Here is a 14,623-nt window from a genome sequence, read left to right as displayed (position 1 = left end):
CTTTTTTAGAAGGAAAAAAAAAAATTCTAACTTCTGTCCCAGCTTCAGAAGGATGCCAATATTAGGATGCAGGTTAGGCAGCCATCCAGATTCCTGCACTGGAAATCCTGGACCACCTATTAACAACGCAAAGAAAACAGTTCACCAGATGGTTCAAGGACTGAAGTGTGGAGCAATTAAAGTGATTTCACATGAAGCTTTCGTAAATGTCTCCTCTGTTCACATAAAAAAAAAATTTTGGGTACTGAAGATTGAACCCAGGGCATTCTACCTCTGAGCTACACCCCCAGGCCTTTTAACTTTTTTTTTTTTTTTAAACAGGATCTTGCTAAGTTATTAAGGCTGGTCCCAAACCTGTGATCTTCCCATCTCAGCCTCCCATGTACTGGGCTTACAGGTGTGCATACCTGGCCTCTGTTCACATTGATTTCAGCCATGATCTCAAAAACAGTAAGACCAAATTGTATCAGCATCTGCAAAATCCAACCTTATCTTAGGAAGTCTGCAAGACTGCGAAGTGCCTGGATGTACTGCTTTATGTGCAAAAGCACATCCTGCTGCCGGAGGGTCCCCTAGAAGTGGACATCTGGGACAATCGAGGGAAGACTCCAACTCCAGCATCTTGCCCTGCATTAAGGCATGGTCACCATTGCATCCTAGCCATAGGTTTGAAACTCTAGTATGATAGGGTAGTTGTATTCTCAACCTGAATTCTAGGGTATTATTTGATTAATCAATAACACTAAAGTAAAACCGTGGTACAGAATAATAAGTGGAAAACATCCACATTCTATGTCTTTAAGCATCTCAGATGTGGCCAGCTGTGAGCAGACCACATTCAGCTTTTCAGTTATCTTAGGCCCATCTGTGGCAGCGAAGTTTTTTTTGTTTTTTTTTTGTTTGTTTGTTTGTTTGTTTTGTATTAGGGATCGAAGCCTCCAGCCTTTTTTCTTTTTTATTTTGAAACGGTCTAGCCAAATGGCCAAGGCTGGCCTCAATCCAATAATTCTCCTATCTCAGTCTCCCAAGTACTGGGCTTACATATGTTTTGAAATAAAATAGACAAGTAAACATACCAATGAAAACTGGTAAGTAGCTATAACAGCTGTTATAACTGCAAATTTCTTATATGACTATCATTGAAATGTGACTTGCTTTAAAATAGAGGCAATAGCTTAAAGAAATAACTTACATGTAGTTTTTTGTTTGTTTGTTTGTTTGTTTTTTGGTGATGCTGGGGTTCCTAGAAACCTTTCTACCTCCAGGCTACACTCCCAGACCTATTTTATATTTTTAGTTGGAAACAGGGTCTCCTAAGCCAGCGCGCGGCTGGCTTCGAACCTGTGCGATCCTCCTGCCTCCGCCTCCCAAGCGCGGGGATTACAAGCGTGCGCCACCACGCCCAACTTACATGTAGTATTTAAATATATACTGTGGAAATGTATTATAAGACTGAAAAGCAATTGATTCTGTCCATGGACTACCCTGAATACTCCAAACACCATAATCTCTTGCCCTTTGCCGATGAACAACAAATGTATATGACAAGCCCCAACTACATCACCCACCCTGCTCAGGTGAACAAAATTACACACACTGCTGTCTTCTACCTTCCCCAACTTCAATGTACAGGAAATCGGGAGCGGCAGGGCGCCGAACGAAGTGTGCCTCTGGGAACGCTATGGGAAGACACGAATCAGACTAGTCCAGGGGCCTGCCTCAGATTTACCAAACACGCGGAGACACTCTGAGGATGCCATTTCCAGTTTTATTTTTAAACCAACTGTAAGTACTCAAAGACAGAAGTTCAAAATGCAAAAACAGAGAGAGAGAGAGCAGAAGAGGAATTCTGCTGGATGGTAAGCCAAGGAGGACTCTGGTTAGAGAAAGTCACAGGGCCTTGCTGTCGCCGCTGTCACTGCACTAGCCAGGTGAGGGAACCCATCTGCGACTCGCCCATGTAAAGGGTTTCTGGCCTTAACTATACCAAAACATCCCTTTTCCTAGAGGAAGAGTCTAGTAATAAATACTTCTATACAGTGTGTTACCTAGAATCCTTACTATCATCTCAAAGTCTTAAATAAAAAGTGCACTTACTGGAATAGTGTCCATCAGTGGTGTCTCAATAATGACTTACTGAAGGATCAATACCTTAAACTTTATCTCCACTTAATTATTCTCCATCTCAGAAACTAACAAAACAACCTTAATTAAAAACCCCACTGGTTGCTAGGCTGTGGCTAATTCAAACAGGATCGGCAGGGAAGCCAACTCCCAAGGCTTATCCCACTCTAACGCCCTACCAGGGCCAGGAAAATTGACCTAGTTACCTCTACAAACTCTACCGTGCAGCCTAGCCCTGGAAAAATCTAGAAAGTTGGGAAAAAAGAGAGATCAGCACCCGTTAACGCACTGCATGCCACTACGTTTGCATCGATTCCTGGTCACACCGGGGACTTTATTTTTTGTGTTGCTTCACTTTCCCTTGATCATCCACTTTCTTAATGGCTTCCCGGATCGCCTCCTGGTCCCCCAGGAACTGGTGAGGCCCGACGGCACGCAGGTTTTCATCCAGTTCCAAGAGAATGGGGACCCCAGTAGGGAGAGTGATGTTGATAATGTCGTCATCTGAAATACCTGTTGGCAAGAGAAGAAGAGACGTGTGTTAAAGACATGTGTTCAAGTGAGAGGAAGTTCTGTGTAATTGTTTAACTGCTCATTGACTTTGTCCCGTATTAACTGTATGGCTGAAAGCATGCCAGGCGCTATGAGGGGGTTCCAGCTACAATTTCAGGTGCTAGGAACTTTCCAGAAAATTAAAAGAAAAGAAAAAAAAAAAGCTTAAAGACCTTCTGGAACCACCTGCTTCTACCTGTTTCCTATATAAATGTGAACGCAATGAAACTTTTCAGTGCTGGTCTTAAAATCAGGACTTCGTGTTAATCTCTAAATCCAGTCCATTTGATTAGAATGTGGTTGGTTTTCCAGCTGTAAGTGAACCGGGAAGACCCGGGCTAGACCAAGTCAAACAGGAGCTCTCCCCTCAGGGTGAGGAGGCAGAGCCCTGAGGAATCAGGAAAGACCTTCACAGCACTTTAAGTCAGCAGGCCTGGGTCTCCTGCTCTCCCTTCACACCCAGCTGCTAGCAGAGGGCTATAAGATACACTTGGCACACAGGGCACCTTCAATCCTTTTAAACACAAGCGAGTCACAGGCAGTTCAACCTGGGCCAGAAGAGTCCAGACATTTTAGTGATAGTACTGTTACTTTTTTATTACCATAACTACCTTTAACAATAAACATTCTGAGGATATACTACATGACAGGTACTTTTTTTTTTTTTTTTTGGTGGTACTGGGGTTCCTGGAAGCCCTTCTACCTCTGTGCTACACTCCCAGACCTATTTTATATTTTTATTTGGAAATAGGGTCTCTTAAGCCAGCAAGGCTGGCTTCGAACCTGAGCGATCCTCCTGTCTCTGCCTCCCAAGCGTGGGGATTACAAGCGTGTACCACCACGCCCGGCTGACAGGTACTTTTCTAAGCACTTTCTATGCTATTAACTCATTTAATCATCCGCACCCTCCTATGAGGCTAATATTTTCTCCATGTAACAAGTTCTGGCACAGAGAGTTTAAGTAAACAACTGCAGATCACAGAGTGAACAGCAGAGCCTGCATCCAAACCTGGGCATCTGTACCCACCACATAATATAACGGCTTTCAAGTTCCATGGGGTTCAAAACAGGAAAAGAGATAAGAGCTGATCCAATTTAAAATATTCTAATTATTACTTTTAAAACTTTATCTGCTTTAATTCTATGGACCTGTAAATTCTAAACATACGCTCTTTCAAATAAAATAGAAAGGATCCAGGGCAAGGGGAGTTCTGAGAAGAGTCCAAGGGTTCCTTCCTCTCTGCCTGATGGTGGCAGCAGAAGTGATTACTGGTTAGTTAAGCGTGTACTTTGCCATTTTAATTAGTTACTGGTCATGACCCGAAGCACCAGCCAACAGTCGAGGAAGTGCTGCCCTGGCCCTTACTGCTGGGCTGGTTCTTCACTCCAACTGCAGGCCGATGCCACAAAGGCCTACTGACAGCTCTTTTGTGCAAATACAGAATACAGAACCCAGAGGCTCCGAAACAATGAAAAGAGCCTGCATCTCCACCTTCCCCGTCAACAGACAGTGTACAAGCTGAGGCCTCGAATCCCTCTGTCAAGAGGAAGGGGAAGCCTTTCCTCTCCCAGCATTACAAAAGGTCGTGGGAGAGAGAGAGGCTTAAAGGAGAACATACATGAGAAAGAGCACAGCGTTCCTTCTCCCCTTTCTAGTAATTTCCTTCTAAGCAGAGACTTTAAGGGAGGACTGCTAAGTCACTGTCTTGCCCCGCCCAGCTTTCACTCTCACACTGAAACCTTACACAGGATTACCACCACAAACTAAAGCTGGCAAGAGCAGATATGTCCAGTCCGGACACCCAGCTGTTTACCCAGGAGATGACTGCTCTAAATTCCAAGAGCCCCCTGGCCCATCAGGACAGAAAAGTCGGCAGACCGTGCAGCAGCTGCCAGGTGCATCCCTTGGAGAGAGCAGCAGGGGCGTTCAGGAGCATGCGGCTCAGAGCCAGGTGACCACCGAGACTGCAGAATCCAACTCCCTCCCTACCAAGTCCAGGGAAGCTCTAGAGGCTCCCGCCCAACTTAACCGGTAGCACAGGACCTTCTGTCTGCATAGCACACTAAGAAGGACTGGGACCGGGGCCAGGATTTTACCTCCAATGAAATGACAGGACGGTCTCTCCTAGCAAGGATGTAGAATAACTGGAGCCACAATACACTGTGAAACTAGCAGTACAAAAGACTGAGGTCTCCTTGGAAAAGTCTCACAATTCTTCAAACAGTTAAAGTTACCACATGACCTAGCAATTCCACCTGGTGTTCCTAGGACCAGAAACAAAATAAACAGGTTTGCCTAAGCCCTTTGAAAGAACTAACGTACTGGGATGGTGCTGGGCCAGGCTCAGGGGACATGTCTGTGACTTTAGAGACAAGTGCTAGGTATGAGGCAAGGGGCACACATGGGGCTCACTTTTTTGACCACCGTCTCAGATCTAACCAGATCCAACGACACCGTTCATTCTCATTCCTCTCTTCAACGGCACCATTCTCAAACTCATACCTATGGCTAACAACCCGCTTTAGTGCAAGCCCACCAAACAAAGGCTGCCAGAAGTTCCATATTCCAAGTAGAAGGAAAGCTCAACAAAAACACAAGTGTTTCCAATAAATAAAGTTAACATTCCACTTTAATGACTGCTCAGGCCATTCACACAGTAGATGAATTACTTACAAGTATTTAGAACACTTAGACTGGTTAATAATCAGTCAGTGAGACTTACGTGACTGAAATTTAAAAATAACAAATTAAGAAAAACCATAGTGAACTCATTACTCAAACTCTGGCACGAGCAACATTTTTCATCCTAAGAAAGTTAAGCAAACAGAACTCCTAAGTCTAGGATAATGCACCTGCACTGAGTTAAACTAAACGGAATCAATGCTATATTTTATTACAAACACCTTCCCTGAAACACCACATGAAAATTAAAATGAGTGGCTAGATATCCCATTCCCTGTCTGATAACTGGCTCAGATATTTTATACAGAGTCTAAGAATGTTCTACGGAGAAATGGCGCCAAGTTCTCAGCCTACATCTACTCCTCTCCATCATGGTCCCTCTGGAGCCATCATATCCTTGTCACCTGTAATCGTTGACTCTTCATGTAGAAGCATCTTGGAATTAACGGCAATCAATGTAAATGACTGTATTTTAAGTAAAAAGTAAGCAAAATTTTGGGGAAAAGTCAAAGGGGTATAACTCAATTCCCAAATGGTGAGAAATTGAAATGACTTTATCGTATGCACAAAGGACCAACTAAAGAAAGTCAAATCTGTATCTGCAGGTGTCCTCCCCGAGTTACTATGGTGGAGACAGGGACCACACATTAACATCAACTGCACATTTACATCAACTGCAGGGCTAAACATTTTGCCTTCCGTGAGAGGTGCTTGTCCATGTGCTGGCATCTGCCACCAGGATTAGGAGTTCCCTGAGAACAGGAACGGTTTTATCCAATCCTATATGATCCAGGCTCTTAAGATAGTGTCTTACCCCTGCAAGAATTTAATAAATGTTTGTTTGTTCAACCCTTAGTAGTAATATTATGGGTTGGCTGCTAGGATACAGAGAGAGTTATATGATCCACTAAATAAGTACAACTGTATTTGTTCTGTAGTAGCAGGGATTGAGCCCAGAGCCTCGTACATGCTTGGCAAGGGCTCTATCACTGAGCTACATCCTGGCCATTTATTTATTTATTTGTTTATTGTGGTACTGGGGCTCCTGGAAGCCCTTCTACCTCCGGGCTACACTCCCAGACCTATTTTATGCTTTCTTATTTTTGGAAACAGGGTCTCTTAAGCCAGCACAGCTGGCTTCGAACCTGCGCGATCCTCCTGTCTCCGCCTCCCAAGTGCAGGGATTACAAGCGTGCGCCACCACGTCCCGGGCGGCCCTTTATTTTTGAGAGAGGGTCTTGCTAAATTGCCCAGGCTGGCTTTCAGTTTATGATCCTCCTGCCTCAGCCTCCACTGTACTTGGGGTGACAAGTGTGTACCACCACACTCTGCACAACTTCATTTAATAGTTGAAAGGCTAGAAGGAATAAAAGGTTTAATTTAAAATTCCAAAGCATAACAGCTATCTATAAAAGCACTCCAAAGACTGAGGCACAGAGCCGGCTATATTTCAGGAAAAGATTAAAAAAAAAAAAAAAAAAAACAGTAAGCTCCATAATAGGCAAGGCTTGTGTGTCGAACTCACATGCTAGCACGGTGGTCCTTGATTCAGTGGACCCAGAGCACACGGCTCACTGAGTGAATCCTAGCTTTCTGGACCCTCCAGCTAAATCTAGTCTTTTGCTATTGAAACTTTAAGACTGTGTTCAGTATAAACTTAAGAAAAGAAAAAAAAAAAAGAGGGTCAAAAGGCTCTCAGCCTTGAGCAAAAAGTCATTTACATCTATACTAATCACGTGAACAATGCAGATGAAATGCCTTCTACAGATTGTTTCATTTTCCTCCAAACTGTTTGCTCAAAAATCTGAGCTTCGGGAAATGGGAAAAAAAGACAGTCAGGGAGATAAAAAGATTTGCCATAGGACAGGAGGAAACCACAACTCTAATATATAAATTTGGGGATTAGAAAAAGAAAGAGAAACCACTTTAGTCAACTCCTTAACTGTGGGGTCCCATCCACTTCCCCATTTTACTGACAGTTTGTGATAAGGTTATATATTCCAGAGATGGTCTACCTATTTTTAATTCTTCCTCCTTTTTTTTTTTTTTTTTTTTTTTTTTTGCAGTAGTGGAAAAACTGAACCAGGGGTTCTACCTCTGAGCTATACCCCTACTCCTTTTTATTTTAAAACAGGGCCTCGCTAAGTTGCTGAGCCTGGCCTCAAACCTGGGGTCCTCCTGTCAAGCCTCCCAAGTACCGGGATTATAGGCAAGTGCCACGATGCCTAGACTAATTTTAATTCTTTAAAACTTGAATGCAAAAATTTGAATGCTATACACGTGTACAATAAAGCTAAGCCAGGGAAACAACTGGAAATAAGTTCTTTGGATATTGTAACATGATAGAATAATAGCTTCTAAATTTCGAATAAGGCAGAGAGAAGAACCCACTGTACGTACACTTAATTTTATCGTTAAATTGACCCCTAATATTTAAAAATAAAGGTTTGTATAATCCTAATGTACTTAGATGCAAGAAGGCTTAACCACAGCACTAGGCAACTATATGCCTCACGGAAGGGAGGCTTGAACTTGCTGCTTCTGAAAATATCGCACTAACTAAATGCCAAAGGTGACTAACTCCTTGGCCCCGTCCCCACAGCTGGTCCCAGCTGACCTTTCCTCCCCAGATCTCTAATTTCCTCTCCACACTTCCTCTCCTTGCTGTGTGCGCAGTTGCACACAATTCTGAAGTCTGTCTACTGTCTTGCCTGCATTCTTATTTTACACCTGACACTGCCTAATCCTGTGCTTGACCCCAGACTAAACAATCTACTCGCCCTGGCAAGGTGCAGCTGCATTCATGCTCAGTGTGGTACCTTGCTTTTCCTTCAATGCTGACCAGCAGGAGATAAACAGGAAGTGGCTATGCCAGCCACAGAGAGAGAAGCAGAGGCTGGTTAGGAACCCAGCAGAACAGGATGCTTCCAGGCACTAACTAATAAGCCCACCGTGCAGGTTTTCCTAGTGCTTTGTGAGAAGTGTGTCTGAACCACTAAGAGGTGGCCCTGCTTTATCCTGGACATGCCAGTGTAGTCTAGGTAATAATCCGTTTTTCTAAAAATTAGCAAAGTCCCTTAAGAAGGAATTTTCTTTCTATATATTTGATGTCCTCTTTGGCCTTTGAAAAATATGGTCTCTGAAAGCATTAAGAACTATCACAGCCGGGCGTGGTGGCGCACATTTGCAATCCCAGCATTCAGGAGCCTGAGACTGGAGGATCATGGTTTACGGACAGCCTCAGCTGCTTAGTGAGACCCTGTTTCAAAAATAAAGAATAAAAAAAAAAAAATAGGGCTGGGAGTATAGCTCGGAGGTAGAATGTATCCCCGGTACTGCCAAAAAAAAAAAAAAAAAAAAAGAACTATCACAATAAAGAAAATTCACTTAATTTTGTAACTTGAGAGTCAGTGTCTAAACTCAACAAAATATTTTATGTTGGAAATTTATCAAATACCATACAAAAGCCTGTAACTTGAGCTCTGGAAGGTTAGGCATACAAGACAACAGGACTAGCACTGCTGCTCGTGTGTGTGTGTGTGTGTGTGTGTGTGTGTGTGTGTGCACTCAAGATTATGCGCCCAGATGTATGCTGGGGATTGAACCCAAGAGCCTTCAACCTCTGAGCTATACCCCTAGCCCGATTTTATGCTTTATTCTAGAACAGAGTCTAAGTCAGAGGGATTGATGGCCTTGAACCTGTGATCTCAGGCTATTCTCAATCTCCTTCCTCTCTTCCACCACCTCTAGACTTAGGCAACAACTGCTGTTCTACACTCTGTCCTATTCTGGACATTTTGTACAAATGGAAATCTATGACCTAATATGGGATCCTTTTTTTTTTTTTTTTTTTTGTGGCACTGGGGTTCCTGGAAGCCCTTCTACCTCCAGGCTACACTCCCAGACCTATTTTTACATTTTTACTTGGAAACAGGGTCTCCTAAGCCAGCGCGCGGCTGGCTTCGAACCTGCATGATCCTCCTGTCTCTGGGATCCTTTCTGACTGGCTTCTTCCACAAAACGTAATGATTTCAAGGCACGTCTGTGTTCCAGCCTTTATGAACACCTCACTACTTATTGCTGGACAGTATCCCGTTGGATATGCTACATTTAATTTGCCCATTCAGTATTTAATGAACATTTGGGTTTCTCTTTGGGCTATTATGAACATACTGCTATGAAAATTTATGTACAACATTTTGCGTGGAAACTTTAATCTCTCTTGAATAGTGTTATGCGTTCAACTGCGCCCCGCAAATATGCTGATGTTCCAAACCTCCAGGACTTCAGAATGTAACTGTATTTGAAAACGGGATCAAAGAAATAATCAAGTTAAAATGAGGTCACTGGGGTGGCTCTAATTCATTTTTATTGGTTTTCTTATGAAAAAGAGAAAGAAATCGGGGCTAAGGACACACTCGAGCTTTAGAAAGAATGTCAAGAGAAGTGGGGGGCTGGAGTGGTGCTCCTACAGACCATGGGATACCAAAGACTGCCGGCAAGCCCCAGAGGCCAGACAAGGCCAGCGAAGTCTCTCCTGGAGCTGCACAGTACTGCTCTGCCAACCCCTTCATTTGGGGCTTCGAGTTCTCAAAATAAATTTCTGTTGTTTTTAGCCACCCAGTGTTTTGTTCTTGTGGCACCACGAGAAAACAAATACAGGTATATACTAGGAGTGGGCCTGCCAGAATGCCAGATGGTAAGCACGTTGAACCCTTTTGAAGGTTTCTAAAGCAGGTATACCATTTGATTATTTTTCCAATAAATTACAGACGCTTTAAAAAAAATTCCCTTAAATAAAAAAAGTGAAATTCTTTTGTGTCAAACTTTATCCTTTAAAGGCAGTTTCCTCCATCCCCACCAGTGAAAGAGTGATGACAGTCTCCCAGGACCACTCATTAAACTTTCTTCCTGTTTCCCTTAAAATAGTGAAATTATAAACACACCAGTACAGGGTGTCTGGAGAATGAGCTGTGGCCAGGGCTGCAGACTAATCTTTAAGGAATCTAAACTTGAAGGTGGGTGAAGAGTAAATGGCTTTAAACAGCAGGGGGCTTTTATTTCTAATTTTTTTTAAAGGAAGGATTTCTCAGCTAAGGGTGGGGGGAAAAAACGAAGATTACGAAGAAGAATGGAGACAGGGGTATTTCCTTTGGGGAAAGGAGCCTGGCCTTAAATGAAATCATAGTCCCACTTCTGAAAAAGGGGTCGGCGTGCTTGGATAGAATCTATTTCCTGGCAGAAACTTCATAATTCTGAATTCCAGTTTGTTTTGGTCCTAAGAGAAACCTTAACGCCTCTTCAAACAATAAACTATTACAGTCTATTAATGATTAAGTCATCTGTCATTTAAACAAGTATCTGAGTTTTCTAAAAGAAAATCCTTTATAGAGTTGAGAACACATGCATGAACACACACACACACACACACACACACACACACACACACACACACACTCTGCCATGCCTAACCAATAAAGTTCTTAAAAGGTAGTAAAGTCTATAGATTTTAGATCTACTCTTCAAAATTAACAAATGTCAGGTATTCAAAAGTGATTTGGTTCTTGTTCATGTTATAAAACTTAGGGCAAAATAAGCACATGCTAAAAAGTTTACATTGAAATCTCATAAAGATCACTTCATTTTGCTCCCGATAACCTATTCCCACTTAAACCGCTAATAATACCAACCTTTTTAATTTTTTTCAGAGCCTCTTATAGAAAGTGAAGAATAATGAAAAGGCATGATGGAGACATGCCTGCTAATCCACTCGGCCATGTGAGGGAGACAGGAAAACCCAGCCAGGAGGCCCCTCACATGGCACCACCATCTTGGATTAGTGAAGAGAGAGAGGGGAGTAAGAACAGGTGCCCAGGGTGAGAAACCGCAGTCCTTGAAAGAGTCCGTGTTATTGAAACAGAAGGTAATAAAACAGTACATTCCAGAATGCAACCTCAAGTAGCTCCAAACTTATGGAGGCGAGATCAATTAAAAAAACAACTATGGCCTTATTTTCTTCCTCCAGAACTTTCTCTCAGCCAAAGACTGGGAAAAGAAGAACTGGAATAAGAGAACTGCTTAGGAATCCAGGTCGGAAAACACAGCCACAATTGTTGAAAGTTGGAAGAAAGGGCTGGGGTATAGCTCAGTGCCACCTAACATTTACCAGGCCCTGGGTTCTATGCTCGGCACCACAAAAAGAAAAAAGAGAAAAGTAACTGGAAGTTGGAAGAAAGCAGGAAAATCTGAAGTCCAGATAATTTACCTAACTTAAAAACTCACACTTGCTCTCGCCGCCGTTTTTACAATCTCCTCCCTTCTTAGCCTCTTTCCATCTTACGGCAACAAAAGCCATGTAATCCCCTGGATCAGCTCTTCTCAAAGCGCAGAACCCCAGCAGCAGGATCAGCACCACCTGGAACCTTTTAAGAGATGCAAGTTCTCAGGCCGTGCCTCAGTCTGCCTGATCTTTCCAGGGAAGGACCTGCTACCTGTGTCAGGCGCTACCCAGGTGACTCCCACGCTCTAGTGTCTGAAAACCTCTGCTTCACATACTGTGAATGTTGAAGGCATAGGAATTTTAATTTGCAGATGAGTTGCTTCTTAAATCCAAAGAGGGGCATAGAAAAGAAATGTCTGTTATGTACACAGTGCATTACTTAATTTCTAGATTAAGGCCTACCTATGACACTTAGCTGCCTCTAATAGATAGTATGTAAAGCTGGTACCTTCCAGATGTTTCAGGAGGGCTCTACTGCTATTCCCATGAGCAGATATCAGAATGGTTTTGCCCTTGAGTACTTCAGGAGCGATCCTTTCATTCCAGTAGGGAAGGAGTCTCTCCAGGACATCCTTTAAGCTTTCAGATCTTGGCAGCTGGTCCAAGGGAACGTCACACACCTTGTACCTCCGGTCGTTGTAGATCTCATGGTAGTAGGGATGAGACTCCTCGATGGGAGGCGGGGTCACGTTGTAGCTTCTTCTCCAGAGCCTCACCTGTTCTTCGCCGTGATTCAACGCCATTTTCTCCCTGTTGAGCCCAATCAAGGCTCCGTAGTGACGTTCATTGAGACGCCAGGAACTTTCCAAGGGCACCCACTCCTGCCCCAGCTCTTCCAGGATCAGCCAGGCTGTGTGGATGGACCGGTTAAGGATGGATGTGAACACAAGATCGAACTCAAAGTTTAGTGCCTTGAGCTGCTTCCCACAGTTCCGAGCTTCTTCCAGCCCTTCAGTGTTAAGTTTCTGATCCACCCAACTACAAAATCGGTTCTCCTTATTCCAGGCGCCCTCGCCATGTCTTAACATAATCAGTTTGTACTTGGACATACTGATGGCTGAGCTTTCCTGACGTTTTCAAATGGGATACTGTTCAAGGGCAGCAATACATCTAGGAAGAGAAAAACAAAAAATACAGATTATATTCTTCATTCAAATGACTACCTAGGAATGGAAGCCCAATTTTACAACAGCCAGCTTCTAAAATAAACTGAAATTCCTCTGAACTGTTTGACGTCAGATGTCCGGTATTCATACACGGTGGTGCATACAGGCATACAGACCTATTCTCCAGATAATTAATTACAGACAACCGCACTGACTTCAATTTTCTGGTGACTGGATAGTATGTTAATTGTATTATGTGAAATAACAGAACACTTCATTCTAATGACACACTGTTTCTGCCAGATAAAAAGGGAGTTTATGCTAACGTAGAGAAGATTTAGTTGGATGGGTTATAGATGTCTAAAAACACAACTAGTAGCTGGGAATTCCCGGCTCCTGTAGCTGATGCCGCACTGAAGTCATGATTCTTTATTTTTCCTCTGGTAGAAAAAAAAAGTGTTTACCAGTGTCATTTTTTTTTAAATTTTTTTTTAGGTCTGGGGATGGAACCCAGGGGCTTCTGAACTCCGAGCTATACCCCCTGCCCTATTTTTTATTCTTTATTTTGAAACTGGGTCTCACTGAGTTGCAGAGGGCCTCACTAAGTAGCTGAGGCTGTCCACGAACTGCGATTCTCCTGTCTCAGCCTCCCGAATGCTGGGATTACAAGCGTGCGCCACCACGCCTGGCTTCAGTGTCATATTATTATAAAAGTGATTAAATATGTTAACTCAATAAATCACCACATATATCTAGTATATAGCACTGACTAGTGGCAACTAGCTCTTCAATACTACACACTACACCATATACAAGTAAATCTAAGGCATACAAGATTCACTGGTTCGATATTCAGACTTCATTACAAGTAATTTTAAGTGGCGTTAACCCCAACTATGGTACTTACCTAAATAATCCTCCACCTGTTGGCAGGAATAAATCCCGATGCAAAATACTCTATCAAGGGCAAGCAGCCAAGAGGTGCTGCCTGTAGGGACAGATCAGCAGAAACAGGTCTGCGGGAGTGAGAGGAACCGCACTGATAAGGACGCCCTGCCTCCTCCTCCCCAACCCTGCAAGTACTCACACACACCAGCCACATCTTGGCAGGAGCAGAATCTAGTAAAACGAGACAGGCAATGCCACAGCAACTCTCACCTCCCTACACGAAAGCTGCTGGCCCAAAGACCAGCGGGCCTCCGAGGTACCTGGAAAATCTGCAGACTGGGCTGTGTCAGCCTGCCTTCCCTCTCCTCACTGGGCATACCTATGCTCAGCTGCTTGGCTGACCTGCCCAGCGCCCTCCACCTCCACCCAGTGTTTTTCCACACTGGAGAGTACAGATTATACGAGCATCAGGGCCTGGTTTTCTGCGATTCTTGGCAACTTCCATTAACTGGAGATTTTCTGTCCCACTTAAGCTGTGATTCACACACACAGTTATATAACAATCAGTGACAGAGTTCACTGGAATCCAGACCTAGTTTCTACCTTTCCTAGAGATTGAGAAGAGGAAGATGTTTTTAAAAGAAGGCTGTAGGAGTAAGGTAGGAAATCATATGGAGAGGGTCTGCAAGTCGCTGTGAGGCTACAACACTTAGGGTTATGATTTCCCTTCGGTGTCTGAAGCTTTGGTGCAAGAGGAGCAGGGAAGCCCCAGGAGCCAGAGGTGCCTCGCAGGGCTTGAAATTCCCAGGGCGAGAGCACAGTGTTTCTACCCTCAACCTAGAGGAGGGTTAGAGGGCAGAATAATCACATGGTAAATGAAGCTCCAGCTTCAAGGCCTCTGGGAGAGAACAAGCAAGAGAGAGAGAGAGAGAGAGAGAGAGAGAGAGAGAGAGAGAGAGAGAGAGAGAGAGAGGAGAGAGAGCATGTGTG

At 43.6% G+C, this 14,623-nt stretch overlaps 1 protein-coding gene across 2 annotated transcripts; it reads right to left on the bottom strand.

Annotated features, from left to right (window-relative positions):
- Positions 1-2,458: 2,458 nt before the first annotated feature.
- Positions 2,459-12,688, bottom strand: BPGM (bisphosphoglycerate mutase; the record flags this gene model as incomplete). Of its 2 annotated transcripts, none has more annotated exons than XM_080701736.1 (2): positions 2,459-2,637; positions 12,088-12,688. In XM_080701736.1, the coding sequence occupies 2 exons, from the start codon at positions 12,686-12,688 to the stop codon at positions 2,459-2,461; spliced, it is 780 nt and encodes a 259-aa protein (XP_080557862.1). The 2 variants fall into 2 exon arrangements, with proteins under 2 accessions (XP_080557862.1, XP_080557863.1); XM_080701737.1 differs by having other exon boundaries at positions 2,476-2,637; positions 12,356-12,688.
- Between the last annotated feature and the right edge of the window lie 1,935 nt (positions 12,689-14,623).

The sequence above is a fragment of the Muscardinus avellanarius genome, assembly GCF_963383645.1.
Source record: "Muscardinus avellanarius genome assembly, chromosome: 9".
NCBI classification, from domain to species: Eukaryota; Metazoa; Chordata; class Mammalia; order Rodentia; family Gliridae; genus Muscardinus; species Muscardinus avellanarius.
The sequence above is the reverse complement of the archived record's forward strand: the minus strand, read 5'-3'. Positions and strand labels throughout refer to the sequence as shown.